Source organism: Setaria italica, chromosome III, assembly GCF_000263155.2.
Source record: "Setaria italica strain Yugu1 chromosome III, Setaria_italica_v2.0, whole genome shotgun sequence".
NCBI classification, from domain to species: domain Eukaryota; kingdom Viridiplantae; phylum Streptophyta; class Magnoliopsida; order Poales; family Poaceae; genus Setaria; species Setaria italica.
Genome location: NC_028452.1, coordinates 4,540,811 through 4,555,172, shown reverse-complemented (window position 1 = coordinate 4,555,172; position 14,362 = coordinate 4,540,811). Strand labels below are relative to the sequence as shown.

The 14,362-nt window shown below is 52.1% G+C and overlaps 4 protein-coding genes and 1 pseudogene across 4 annotated transcripts; all 5 read left to right on the top strand.

Moving 5' to 3' along the window:
• Positions 1-1,505: 1,505 nt before the first annotated feature.
• Positions 1,506-3,008, top strand: LOC101764151 (polygalacturonase inhibitor). Its single transcript, XM_004960533.3, has one exon. The coding sequence runs from the start codon at positions 1,589-1,591 to the stop codon at positions 2,627-2,629; it is 1,041 nt and encodes a 346-aa protein (XP_004960590.1). The 5' UTR covers positions 1,506-1,588; the 3' UTR covers positions 2,630-3,008.
• A 292-nt stretch (positions 3,009-3,300) lies between these two features.
• Positions 3,301-4,331, top strand: LOC101757163 (annotated as a pseudogene).
• Positions 4,332-6,268: 1,937 nt separating this feature from the next.
• Positions 6,269-7,359, top strand: LOC101763751 (polygalacturonase inhibitor). The gene has a single exon (XM_004960532.4). It carries the CDS (start codon positions 6,286-6,288, stop codon positions 7,282-7,284), a length of 999 nt encoding a protein of 332 aa, XP_004960589.1. The 5' UTR covers positions 6,269-6,285; the 3' UTR covers positions 7,285-7,359.
• A 1,747-nt stretch (positions 7,360-9,106) lies between these two features.
• LOC101756745 (polygalacturonase inhibitor) lies at positions 9,107-10,217 on the top strand. The gene has a single exon (XM_004963401.3). It carries the CDS (start codon positions 9,119-9,121, stop codon positions 10,124-10,126), a length of 1,008 nt encoding a protein of 335 aa, XP_004963458.2. The 5' UTR covers positions 9,107-9,118; the 3' UTR covers positions 10,127-10,217.
• Positions 10,218-12,576: 2,359 nt separating this feature from the next.
• Positions 12,577-13,841, top strand: LOC101763349 (polygalacturonase inhibitor). The gene has a single exon (XM_004960531.3). The coding sequence runs from the start codon at positions 12,636-12,638 to the stop codon at positions 13,647-13,649; it is 1,014 nt and encodes a 337-aa protein (XP_004960588.1). The 5' UTR covers positions 12,577-12,635; the 3' UTR covers positions 13,650-13,841.
• Positions 13,842-14,362: the final 521 nt, after the last annotated feature.

The following is a 14,362-nucleotide window of genomic DNA, read 5'->3' as shown; positions in this document are numbered from 1 at the left end:
GCATATAATTACATTATTTAGCATAAAAAATTTTAAGAATAAAATGAAAATAGGACTCTGATCAAACCGATTCTTTTAACAAAATCCCAGGAAAATTCATCCCACCACATGAATCAGTTTACCAACCAGCTGCCTTGAGGGGTTTTTAGCAACCTTTCGTGCCAAGGATCCTATGTTTGCCAAGGCAAGATACTACTCCCTCCGTTCCAACCGTTTCAAGTTGTAGGTCGTTTTGGGTTTTCTAGATTTATAGTTTTTCTATACATCTAGAGCGTATATCTAAGTGTATAGCACAATCTATGAATTAAAAAAGTCAAAACGACCTATAATTTAGGATGGAGGGAGTCCTTCCATACAAGATACTAGTTGGTCGTGATTGTAACTTGAGGAGTTTTAGCATAGATAGTGAGATGAATGAGTAGGCTGGAAATGGCCCACTACATTGCAGTCCTGCTCGTGGTGTCGAACACATTTTCGTGGAAAATAGTCGGGGGTGTCGTGGTCGTGAAATAAAGTTGATAGATACACCGAAACCAGGGCAAGGACTTTTCTGTTTGGAAAGGTGATCTTACGTACGCAAGGTTTAGTTGCGAATCCTAAAAGTTAGGTTATTAACTACAATCTCATTTTGGAGCCTCCACATTAATCGTGATGAGACACGTAAAAAAAAATCTCAGAAATATCTTGCCATCAATACAGTAAACTTGATCTAATCATTATTGGTAATGATAGACATTCGACCTATTTTATTTTCCAAAAAGACACCTTAATCTGAAGTAATCTAATTCACCGATTTATGTCATATGTGTAATGTTTGGATATATCTTATTATACAGTGGATCTATGGCATGCTGCTGCTCGCACAGTCTCGCGCGCGCTCCTGATGTCTGTCTTCGACGAGCAAGCACTTGTTCGCACTGTATGGATGCGTGTTCACTGAACTGGATTGGAGCCCTCCTGCTTCGTGAGTCGTGAGACCAGAAAGGCCATGGCTGCAATTGCCCGTCATGTCCATACATCAACGGAAAGGCCAAAAGCGAGGGGAGCATCAGGAGATGGAGCAGGCATGCGAGGATCCACTCATCGCCCGATCATGAAAGGGATCATATTGCGGTAGGCTAGATAATTTTATCGATGCATCATGTCATCAAGGATCGAGTAATAATGCTGTTCCATGTCATACAAGTTGGGTTAGGTTTACATTCTCTCCTAGCCCTAGCTGCTAGCATGAAATATCTGATGATTCATGAGCGATCAGGCGATGCATCAATCTAATAAGTGACCGTCGCTGGCATTGTATGCTCATCATGTCATCTCTCACACGATCGAGGCAGTGCAGTGCAATGCATACACGATCAATGTGCATGTCCGCATCCCTGTCCTCCACTGCCCTGCACTTTTGCAATGTTTAATCCCAGTGGCTAGTGCAGGTGCTCCCAACTTGCACTTTTGAAAGCCTATAAATATGCATGCATGGCATGGTCTCCATCGCAACCAAACAAGCAATTAATCACAACTTCACAAGTATCACTGCAGCTAGAGCTAGCTGATCAAGATTCAAGAGATCAAGGTGATCGATCGATCGATCATGGCCGCCGCCGCCGCATTCTCTCAGCAACCACACGGCCGCCTGCTAGTCCTGCTGCTCTTCTGCTGCCTCGTCGGCGCCGCCACCTCGGGCTCCACGATGCAATGCCACGACGAGGACCAGGCGGCGCTGCTGGCCATCAACGACGCGCTGGGCAGCCCCCAACACTTCACGTCGTGGACGCCCGACACCTTCTGCTGCGACTGGTACGACGTCGACTGCGACAACGCCACGGGCCGCGTCGCCGGCCTCACCGTCATCGGGGACGGCAACGTCACGGCCGCCATCCCGGACGCCATCGCCAACCTCACCAGCCTCCGCACCCTAGTCATGCGCCACCTCCAGGGCCTCACCGGCGTCATCCCGGAGTCGCTCGCCCAGCTCTCCGGCCTCTCCCAGCTCACCATCTCCTACACCGGCGTCTCCGGCCCCGTGCCGGCGTTCCTCTCCCAGCTCACCGAGCTCACGCTCCTCGACCTCTCCTTCAACGCCCTCACCGGCTCCATCCCGGCGTCGCTCGCCGACCTCCCCGCGCTCGCCAGCATCGACCTCAGCCGCAACCGACTCGAGGGCCCCGTCCCGGCGCTGCTCCTCAGCAAGTGCGCCGGCGAGGCCGAGCTCTGGCTCTCGCACAACAACCTCTCCGGCGCCATCCCCGCCGGCTTCGCGGCCGTCAACTTCACGCACCTCGACCTCTCGCGCAACTCCCTCTCCGGCGACGCCTCCCCCGTCCTCGGCCGGGGGAAGCCGCTGCAGCACCTTGACCTGTCCCGCAACGACTTCCGATTCAGCCTCACGGCCGTGGAGATGCCGGAGGGGCTCACCTACTTGGACCTTAGCCACAACGCCATCCGCGGCCGAGTCCCGGCGCAGGTCGCCGACCTCGCCGGCCTCCAGCTCTTCAACGTCAGCTACAACAAGCTCTGCAACGTGCTGCCCACCGGCGGGGTCATGGCGAAGTTCGACGCCTACAGCTACCAGCACAACAAGTGCCTCTGCGGATCCCCGCTCCCGGCCTGCCACCGTCGTTACTTGCTCTGAATCTCGCATTCTGGAGCGATTCTAGCTCCACAACCCATGCATACATCCATGAGAGCGAGGAGGAAGGCTAATAGGCTCATTAAGCTAATAATTCCAAGTTCAACTCACACATGAGAAGAAGAGCGAAGTGAATTAAATTAAGATATGAATGGTATATATGCATGTTATGTAATCCTGAAATGAACAACATCAACTAGTATGGTTAGTTCTTCATCCCAACATCGAGAGCTAACTAAAGAAAAAACAACATGTACTGTATAGTAATGGCTGTGTGTTTTGGGTTTGTATTACCTAGCTAGAGACAGATTAAGCTCAATGCATAATGTACGCGTGTCTCTCCTTAATTTGAAGTGCCAATATATACACTGTTGCTTGACAATATATGTTTGCAATGCAATTGCATCAAACAAACGTGATATGAATGCTAGTACCATGGCATGAATTGAAGTGATGCATGGGTATATATACATGGAGGGGGCTTGGTTTGCACTTTGCAGTGATGCTGTATAATGTTTTTCTCCATTTTACACTGCAAAATATCAACGACAAGTGGACAGTGCGCTGCGCGCGCTGAGGTGGCCAGTGGCCTCGCCAGCCTAGTCATATACTGCAGCAATTCCAGCTGGAAGGTGCCCGTGCCGTGCATGTGCAGCAGCCCACCCGCCGCCGACATGACGACGACGGCGACGGCGATGCGCGCCTTCCTTGTCCTCCTCATCGCCGCTCCAGCCGCCGCTGCTACTCCGGCGACAGGCCGGCGCTCGGCGGCCCCGCCGACCACTTCGCGTCCTGGACGCCCGACACGCCCTGCTGCGACTGGTTCGGCGTCGAGTGCAACTCCTCCACCGGCCGCGTCATCGGCCTTGCCGTCTTCCAGGACGCCCAACGTCACGGGCGCCATCCCCGACGCCATCGCCGGCCTCACCCACCTCCAGGGGCTCATCTTGCAGAACCTCCCCGCCCTGTCGGGCCCCATCCCGCGCGCCATCGCCAAGCTCTCCGGCCTCTCGCAGCTCATCGTCGCCTACACCGCCGTCTCCGGGCCCGTGCCGTCGTTCCTGGGAGCGCTCACCAACCTCGTCGCCCTTGACCTCTCCTTCAACTCCCTCACTGGTGCCATCCCCGCGTCGCTCGCTGCCCTCCCCAACCTCTCCGGCATCAACCTCAGCGGCAACCGCCTCACCGGCGCCATCCCTCCGCTGCTCTTGAGCAAGGCCGCCGGCAAGGTCTACGACAACCTCTTGCTGTCGGACAACCACCTCTCCGGCACCATCCCCGCCGACTTCGCCGCCGTGAACTTCCAGCTCATCGACCTGTCGGGCAACGCCCTCACGGGCAACGCGTCGGGCCTGGTTGGCGGGGCAAACGACGTGCAGTGGCTGGACCTATCGCGCAACGCGTTGAGTTTCAACTTCTCCTCCGTGGAGCTGCCGGAGCACCTCTACTTCATGACCATAAGCCACAACGACATCTACGGCGGTATCCCGGCGGAGGTGGCCAAGCTCACCAGCCTCAACTTCTTCAACGTGAGCTACAACCGGCTGTGCGGCCCGGTTCCCACCGGCGGCAACATGGCGTGGTTCGATGTCTACAACTACCAGCACAACGAGTGCTTGTGTGGACCTCCGCTTCCGACGCCGTGCACCTGATCCATCCATATATCATCGGCCGTTTTCAATCCTATAATCTTTTATTCTGAACAAGTGTGGAAGTAATCGAAGTTGTCATCAGCTCTATGATGCTACCGATGTATGCTAAGTGGCTTTTTGTCCACCATATATTTTTTAATCACAATGTACATGTGCACACACTCACCCGACCCTGCATGAATGTATGCACACAAACCTACTCCTACGAGCACATCTGAGATTGATCTAGTGCTGATACGTTCAACCTTAGCTTCTCTTGGAGGCTTTGCTGATATAAGGGGTAATGATCTAAAAAGTAACTTTAGTAATGACACATCTTCTAAAAAGTATTTTAGAAAAAAAAATAGTCATAACATTAAATTAAAACACCAGTTATATTTTAGAAGAAATGTGTCTTTTTAAATTTTTTTTGAACCTATAGGGTGCATATTAAGATACATGATCCTCTATTCTTCTTCCATAAGCTCATCGTCTTCTCGCATAAGTCACAGTCACAGTGTAGCTTGACATGTTTGACCACCTGTCTCTTTCTCGTGACAGTGCACACGCTACCAAACGCAACGGTGGCGACATTCTTGCCGGTGGACTCGCCAGTATATAAGCTAGCTGCAACTACAGCGACCCCGGCCGGAGTCTCGTGCTGTGCATGACACCATGTTTTTGCCTCCCTCTCCCATCTCCCCTATGCCCCAACCACCGTCGTCTCAATGCCTCCCTCAACCCCAACTCACCAGGCGAGGCGGCATAGCTTGCACCTCTCCTATCCGCTGCCGTTGCCCGTCTCATCCAGCAGCCTACAAGCCGCCCTCCGTCCCAAATCATGGCTGTGCCCCTGCTCCTCCACCATCGTCCGCCCAAAATCAACGTTGCCCCTCGCTCCTCCATCTTCTCTCATCCCGAATCGACGTGCGGATCCTCACCAGCATGGCGCGAGGCAGAGCAGGGTGCACTCTCGATGTGGGGAAAGGTGGGTGGCAGCGGCCGGCGCATGATCAGGGGTAAGGGCGAGCCGCGGGCATGGGCAAGCCCAAATGCAGAGCGCCCTCCTCTTCTCCCTTGGCTGCCTGCTATGCACCGCTCTCCTTCTTCCGATGGGCGCGCATCGAATCGAGCTCGCGAATCATCCAAATCGAGCACCAAATCGGGCTTCTTCGAGCAATCCACCGAATTGGGCACCTTCTTCACCAAATCAGCGGAAGAGGAAAAGGAGATGGCACTGAATCAAGCTTCTTCTTCGATGACTAGAAGCGGAGGCCGACAGGGGCAGTCGAGGAGGCAAGGTGGCGCTCCACGGCGGCTTCTTCCTTGCCTTCTCCTTCCCCTATGTTGCTGGTGGTCCTCGCCTGTGTGCTCCTCCTCAATGCCACGCATGTGCTCAGGGCTGCGCTCGAGCTCTCCAATGCGCGGCGGAGCTCATGGCCACCTCGGGAGGTGCCGTGCCGCCGGAGGTCAGGAAGGTGCGATAGGGGCGGCGGTAGGAGCGGGATGGCGCACGACAGGGCGCGGGTCGACTCGGGGCGGCAGCGGCGGCAGCCGGGGATGCGAAGGAGATGCCGCTGGAGGGGAGCGAGGCTGTCGGACGAGCGCGGAAACATCCGTGTGCAGGCAGTTCGGCTCTCCCGCGCGGAGAAGAGAATACAGCAATCCACGGGTATATTTGCATATAGGAGAGAGAAATTTAGATCGAGTTTAAAAAATTTAAGTCCATGCAAATCTTTTGGAGCTGTTTTTTTTTTTTTTTTGCTTTTAATAGTTCTTAGGTATAGCAGCCGACCGATAGGCAGTGGATCTGCCATTATCTATCTAGTCAAATGTAGCACGAGATGTTTGATCAGTCTCCTTCCCTTGACAGTGGCGCGCTGCCAAACCCTGCGGCGGCGGTCTTCATGTCCGTGGACTCGCTAATCTGTTACTCTGTTGGCAGCTAGCTAGTACACAGTATATAGCTAGCTGCAGCTTCAGCGACCCCGGCCGCAGTCTTGTGCTGTAGTACATGTCATCAGCAAGATGAAGAGAGCGATGCGGATAATGCGCGCCATCCTTGTCCTCCTCATCGCCGCTTCACCCGCCGCCGCCTCGCCCAGACGGTGCCATCCCGGCGACATAGCCGCCCTGGCGGCCATCAGCAAGGCGTTCGGCAACTACTACTCGGCCTGGACGCAGCACGACTCCCAGTGCTGCGGCGGGGGCATCCATTGCGACCCTTTCACCGGCCGCGTCACCGGACTCTCCTTGTTCCAGGACGCAAACCTCACCGGCACTATCCCCGACGCCGTCGCCGGCCTCGTCCACCTCGAGAGCCTCATGTGGCACCACCTCCCGGCCATTTCCGGGCCCATCCCGCCGGCCATCGCCAAGCTCTCCAACCTCTCCATGCTGATCATCTCCTGGACCTCCGTCACCGGGCCCGTGCCGTCGTTCCTCGGCGCGCTCACCAAGCTCACCTTCCTTGACCTCTCCTTCAACTCGCTCACCGGCGTCATCCCCGCGTCGCTCGCCGCCCTCCCCAACCTCAACGGCATCAACCTCAGCCGCAACCGCCTCACCGGCGCCATCCCCCCGCTGCTCCTTAGCAAGTCTCCTGACCAGGCCTACCTAGTGCTGTCGCACAACAACCTCACCGGCAGCATCCCCGCCGAGTTCTCCACCTTGGGCTTCGCGCACGTCGACCTGTCGCGTAACGCCTTCACGGGCGACGCGTCAGCCCTCTTCGGCCGGGTAAAGGAACTGCAGATCCTTGACCTGTCGCGCAATACCTTCAGCTTCAACCTCTCCGGCGTGGAGCTGCCGGAGAAGATCACCTCGCTGGACTTGAGCCACAACGCCATCTACGGCGGCATCCCGGCGCAGGTGGCCAACCTGAGCAACCAGCTGTTCTTCAACGTGAGCTACAACCAGCTGTGCGGCGCCGTGCCCACCGGCGGCATCATGGCCAGGTTCGATGCCTACATCTACCAGCACAACAAGTGCTTGTGCGGAGCTCCGCTTGCTAATCTGTGCAAGTGAACATGTGATTATCCATCCTTCAGCAGATTTCAATTGTAATCTTCATCAATTCCAAAGGAATAAATAATATGTTTATCAAATACTTGTCCATTAGTAATAAACAAAAGACCCGCGCGCCAAAAAAACTGGCGGTGTTCAGAATTTCAGTAAAAAACCGACAATTCTATCGAACACCTGTTATTTCTTTTGTGAGTGGACAATTTTGTAAGGAAATCTAATCTTTGTAACTCCTTACCTTCTCACCGCTGCTCTTGGTAGAATCACGTCTTCATGGCGGCCACGGGCGGCCGCCGCCGCCGCCAAATTTCTAGATATACTTTTCCTTTCAATTTAATTAAAGGGTTTTGCTACAGAACTTCAAAATAACTGTGAGCCGTCCATTTAGATAGATTTTAGATATATTAATAAGTTGGATTTTAATTTTCCAAGTAAACATGGAAACAAAAGTAGCACACCTAAAAGATTATCTTCAATTCATCCTCCTGAAATTTGTTAGGAACCCTTCTCCATTTGCCACAAATAAAGTAGTGTAGCCTTTGCCCTTTGCTACCCGTTTCATGTTTGAATTTCAATAGTTTAAAGATAATCCATAAAAAACAAGTCACTTGATTACATCTGAAAAGGCTACTCTTGCTTGGTGATGCAAGCATACTTTGATTATCTACATCTTGTCTTGATTGATGCATTGAGATACATCTTCAAGTAAATATTTGTGGGCTTACTCTTATCATGACATGCATATGATGGACACTTTGAACATTCAATCGTCTAAACTGCAGCAAGTCAAGGCTGTTGCCTTTGTACGATATTTTCATTAGTTTTATGATGAGTTTGTCAAAACAAATACTTATTTGTAAATTTTAATGTTTGAGCCATATGATAGAACTTTGACTTTGTGGGAACCTGAAGTATTTTGGAAGGACAAAAAAAATTGGTGGTTCTTGAGCCCTCTGGAACTCATTTAGTCGTATGAATGTATGATCAACAAATTATTTTTCTTCTTACATCATCGGTGCTTTTCTTTTCCGTTACTTCTTTTAAATATATTACCGAGAAGCTATGCAACACCCATGAGGAGCTTGAGGCAACCAGAGCAACGCTATGCAACACCCCGAAAGGAGCTTGAGGAAACAAGAGCGACGCTAAGGGCCATTTTAGCTGGGCTTAGGGGGCTCCGGCTCCTGACAGCAGCACTGTGCCGTCAGAGGAGCCGAAGCTGGTTGTGGCTCCTCCGGCTCCTCCGCTGGCTGTGGGAGGGAGGGAGAGAAGAGATAAATTTAGCTCGTGCATGAACAGTAGATGAACAGTGATTGAACAACGTGATCTCAGACGGAGTCGGAGCCGGACGGAGCTGCGCCAAACGTGCCCTAAGGCTGGCCCATGCCACACACTGGAGGCGCGGTCAGATGTCGCCTCCATGAACAGCGCCATGTTGACAGGAGCGGAGCCAGGGTTTGGACATAAGGGGTGCTAAGAACAATGAGGCAACTGTCATGTATTATGTTTTGGAAAAACATATAGTTTAAAGTTGGAGATCGTCAGATCGAAACAGATAGGGCTCTCCATTTGAAGTCAAATGGAAACATGATAATGCGATCACCGTCGACCATCAAGGCGGCAGGAAGTCCACCCCTGCTGCCATGCTCTGCTCTGATCCATCAAGTCAGAGTCAAAGTCAGAGTGTAGCTTGACATGTTTGACCACCTGTCTACTCTTGACAGTGCGCGCGCTGCCAAACACGGCGGCGGCCGGCGGCCTCGCCAGTTCGGTATATAGCTGCAGCAATTTCCGGTAGGAGCCCCGTCACTGCCGTGCACGTGCAGCAGCCCACACGATGAGGACGACGACAGCGACGCGGATGGGCGCCTTCCTTGTCCTCCTCGTCGCCGCTTCACCCGCCGCCGCCGCTTCCAGCCGCTGCCACTCCGGCGACAAGGCGGCGCTGCTGGCCATCAAGGCGGCGCTCGGCAACCCCTACCACTTCGCGTCCTGGACGCCCGGCACGCCCTGCTGCGACTGGTACGACGTCGACTGCGACGACTCCACCGGCCGCGTCGTCGGCCTCTCCGTGTTCCAGGACGCTAATCTCACGGGCGCCATCCCCGACGCCGTCGCCGGCCTCGCCCACCTCCAGAACCTCCGGCTGCACCACCTCCCGGGCATCTCCGGCCCCATCCCGCCGGCGATCGCCAAGCTCTCTAACCTCTCCTTCCTCACCATCTCCTGGACGGGGGTCTCCGGCCCCGTGCCGTCGTTCCTCGGCGCGCTCAGCAGGCTCGCCCAGCTCGACCTCTCCTTCAACTCCCTCGCCGGCGCCGTCCCGGCCTCGCTCGCCGCGCTCCCGAACCTGTACAGCATCGACATCAGCCGCAACCGCCTCACGGGCTCCCTGCCGCCGCTGCTCTTCAGCAGGGCGCCGCAGGAGGCCTACCTCCGCCTGTCGCACAACAACCTCACCGGCACCGTGCCCGCCGAGTTCGCCGCCGTGAACTTCGCGCAGATCGACCTGTCGCGCAACGGCTTCACCGGCGACGCGTCGACCTTGTTCGGGAGGGCAAAGCCGGCGCAGCAGATGGACCTGTCGCGCAACGACCTGAGCTTCGACCTCTCCGGCGTGGAGCTGCCGGAGCAGCTCATCTTGCTGGACGTCAGCCACAACGCCATCTACGGCGGAATCCCGGCGCAAGTGGCTAACCTCACCAACCTGAACTTCTTCAACGTGAGCTACAACCGGCTGTGCGGTGCGGTGCCCGCCGGCGGCAACATGGCGAGCTTCGATGCCTACAGCTACCAGCACAACAGGTGCCTGTGTGGAGCACCGCTTGCTAATCCGTGCAAGTGATCGATCGATCCATCCATCAGATATCCATCAGCACATTTCAATTGTAATCTCAATCAATAATTCCAAAGGAATAAACCATCTTTATCATCAATGATTCCAAAGCTTGTCCATTACATTAATATAAAGCAACAGGCGGTGCTTTCACCGATCTTAATCATTATTAGCTATAGTTTGCTAGCGTTCCATGCATCCATCAGGAACGAGAACGACCATGGCCAGGAGGAGGAGAATGACGATGATGACGACCAGCAGGAGGAGGTGAATAATGAGGATCCGGCGTGTCCCAGAGCGAGCAGTGGCCTTGTAACTTGAGCAGGCTCTCTTCCACCATGCCCCTCTTCTCGGTCTGGGTACACAGATTCAGGATGCAGTGCATGTCCATGCCGGGCACCTTCTTCACGGAGATGCAGCAGCGAGTGGTGTAGGCTGGGGGCACGCCCACACGGAGCCGTGGACTCACCAGGTATAGCCTGCAGTGTGTGAGGATGTCCTCCTGCTGCTGAAAGGTACGCACACCATCTGCTCTGTGGTTACAGACGATTGCACACACAACTACCAGCACAACGGCGACGGCTTTCGTCCCCGTAGACATCGTGTTGGTGCTATATGATTTCTGACTATCCAGTGAGTGGTCGTCTATATATACAGGCCCTCAAAAAGAATGCAACTATCCGAGAAGCCAACCAATTTTAAATTTAACCAAATTAATACAAAATAGTACTAACATTTATGGTACAAAATAAATATTAATAGATTAATCATGTAATATATTTTCATACTAAATCTATTTGGAGACGTGAATGTTAGTATTTTTTTATAAATTTAGTTAAACTTGAAACTGTTTGACTCCTCGAGAAACGAGAGTTGCATTCTTTTTTAGGACGGAGGGAGTATGTCGAGAATCATGATATAGTATTTAATTGATGCTCATGGAATCGACTTGTAGAAAAAATGCAAGATAGATGTTCAGATTAATTACTGCTAATAATACTCCTACATCTATGTGTGCGGGAGGGAGGGAGATAACCATCAAAACCTTCCTATGTATACCAAGACAAATAGTCCAGGAGAACTTGTTGGAGTTGCTATTCAATTTATGTCAAACGGTGACAAATGAGCTATGATATGGCTAGATTAATAATAGATATAGCTCGAGGTAGATGGATATCTCGTCCTCATGCTGGTGGTATATAGCTAGATTAATGGCATTAGATATAGATATAGATATAGATATAGCTTGAGATAGACGGATATTCTTGCTTGAGTATAATTGTACCCTAACAGACTACTAACTAATTTCCAGATATCTCTAAACCAAATCCATTTAAAAGCTATTACTAACTCGCTGGACGACTCTTGGTCCTGCGCAGGAACTTCTTGCCAAAGAAGGTGTCCATAACAGTTATCATTTATTCCCTCCCATCCTTGAATATCTGATGTTTAGTACAAACTAATTAGCTGTATATTCAACTATTTAGCTTTTGCTAATTGCTAAACGTCATATGCTTATGTTTAAGAACTAAAGTAGCGTTGATTTGGGAGGACAGCTCGCAACAATTTTGGCTATATTAAGCAATGAAATGTTCACAATTGAAAGGATAGTGGATGCCCCCTCAATTACTGAGAGAAGCGGCTCCAATTGATTTTGAACAATGAAGCCACCAGTTTGAACAAATATTAATGATTATCAGATGATTGTGAGGATGGATACCTCAAATCACTATACCCGGCCATTCTTATCCATCTTATTATTACTAACCGGAGACTCATCCACATTAATCCTCATAAGACACGTTAGGAAAAAGATAAATTCCAACTTTTTTACAAAATTCATTGACACCCAACCACCATTCTGTCATATTATAATCGTAGTACCCATTATATTATTATATCTTTTTTTAAAAAAACACCAGCTTGTACTATTATAAAAGTGTAAAGTAACCATACTACAAATCTATAAAAAGTGCACATAGTAATTGCTAAGCAAAGTATGTTAGAACCGGATAATAAAGATAAGTGTCTATCTATATAATTATTATGTTAGAATATTTTAAAAAATGAGCGTGTGTGTGTGCGCGTGAGAGAGAGAGAATTTAACAAATGACTTGGAACCACAATCTCACACCCTCTCCTCCATGTGGGCTGTGGGCCTGTGGCATCGAAGCCTACATGGTCTCAGGGGTCAGGGCTGCTGTACACGGCGGAGCATTGGACTTGGTCTGATTTGAGAAGGAAGTGAGGGTCATATCATAGCAGTCGCCAGTCGCCACTCTAGCTTGGCTGTGCTCATTGACCAAATGACCAACAACATATTCCGTCAGTAAAGGTTAGCAGGCAAGAACCCACTACCGTCTTTTGGCGCGCATGGTGCTTAGTTACCAATACAAACTAAAAAGAGACCAAAGCTGAAATTTTGCTTCAAATTAACTTATAAATCCCACTCCTCCTCTGCTCCCTTCTTATCCATTTCATCCGAGCCGACTAGGCCACAATAAGCAAGACAATTTAGATGAAGACGCGCGGCGCCTTCCGACACGCCGTGCTGCTGCTCACCGTAGCCTCCCTCGTCTCCGTCGCCGCCGCCGCCAGCAAGGCCCGCTGCCATTCCGGCGACAACGCGGCGCTGCTAGCCATCAAGGCTGCGCTCGGCAACCCCTACCACTTCGCGTCCTGGACGCCCGACTACCCGTGCTGCGACTGGTACGACGTCGACTGCGACGACTCCACCGGCCGCGTCGTCGGCCTCTCCGTGTTCCAGGACGATAACATCACGGGCACCATCCCCGACGCCGTCGCCGGCCTCGTCCACCTCCAGAGCCTCACGTGGCACCACCTCCCTGGCATATCCGGTCCCATCCCGCCGGCCATCGCCAAGCTCTCCAACCTCTCCTCCCTCACCATCTCCTGGACCGCCGTCTCCGGGCCCGTGCCGTCCTTCCTCGGCGCGCTCACCAAGCTCACCTTCCTCGACCTCTCCTTCAACTCCCTAACAGGCACCATCCCGACCTCGCTCGCCGCCATCCCAAACCTCTCCGGCATCAACCTCAGCCGCAACCGCCTCACCGGCTCCATCCCTCCGCGGCTCCTCAGCAAGTCCGCCGACCAGATCTACCTCTGGCTGTCGCACAACAACCTGTCCGGCGCCCTCCCCGCCGAGTTCGCCGCCGCCAATTTCGCGCACCTCGACCTGTCGCGCAACCGCTTCACCGGCGACGCGTCGGGCCTCTTCGGCCGGGGAAAGGAGCTCCAGTACCTGGACCTGTCGCGGAACGCCTTCAGCTTCGACCTTTCCGGCGTGGGGCTGCCGGAGCAGCTCTACTTCATCGACGTGAGCCACAACGCCATCACAGGCGGCATCCCAGCGGAGGTTGCCAACCTCACGAACCTTCAGTTCTTCAACGTCAGCTACAACCGGCTCTGCGGCGCGGTGCCCACCGGCGGCCACATGGGGAGATTCGACCTCTTCAACTTCCAGCACAACAAGTGCTTGTGTGGAACTCCGCTTGCTAATCCCTGCAAGTGACAATCGATTCATCAAATGAACTCTAGTCTTTATTCTCAGGAAATAAAATCACTGAAATTATAATCAGTTCAGTGATGCTTATGGATTAAAGGTGTTTTGTTTCAGTTCATTCAGCTAAGTCCCCGCCAAAACGTGGCCCTTTATTTGGATTGGAGGAATTTCATAGGAAAACCGTTTTCAGAGATCATTTTATCTGTTGATGTCATGCAGAGTAAGGGTTGCTTTACTCCATAACACACACGAGATGAAACCTGGCAGATCACCTTTGTGCTAATAAGGATGCCAGTATGCCACAGTGACTTCTTGGGCTACTCATGGCCCCTACTTTTTACCAGTGGCAATGTTTGTAGCAAGATTGTAGTCTGAATGACTAAATAAATACAGAGGAGCTGGTCCTGGTCTAAAACAGAAGAGAAGCAGCATCCACTGGCCATCCAAAATCGCATATGTACAAGATGTTCAACCTTAGCGTGTTCCAAATCCAATGGTAGTCCATAAAAACCAGAGAAGCAGCATCCACTGGTCATCAGCGTTTGCATGAACTGAATTCAAACAACTATTATAGGTGGGGCAAACACACATGGCGAATCGAACACATATTTGCCTCCATTCTATTTTATTTTATTGAAGTAAAGCCTCCATTCTACCTTCGATACCAATCGTTACATGTGCAATGGAATTTGGCCGCCGGGTGCCTGTGCCCGCGGGAATTG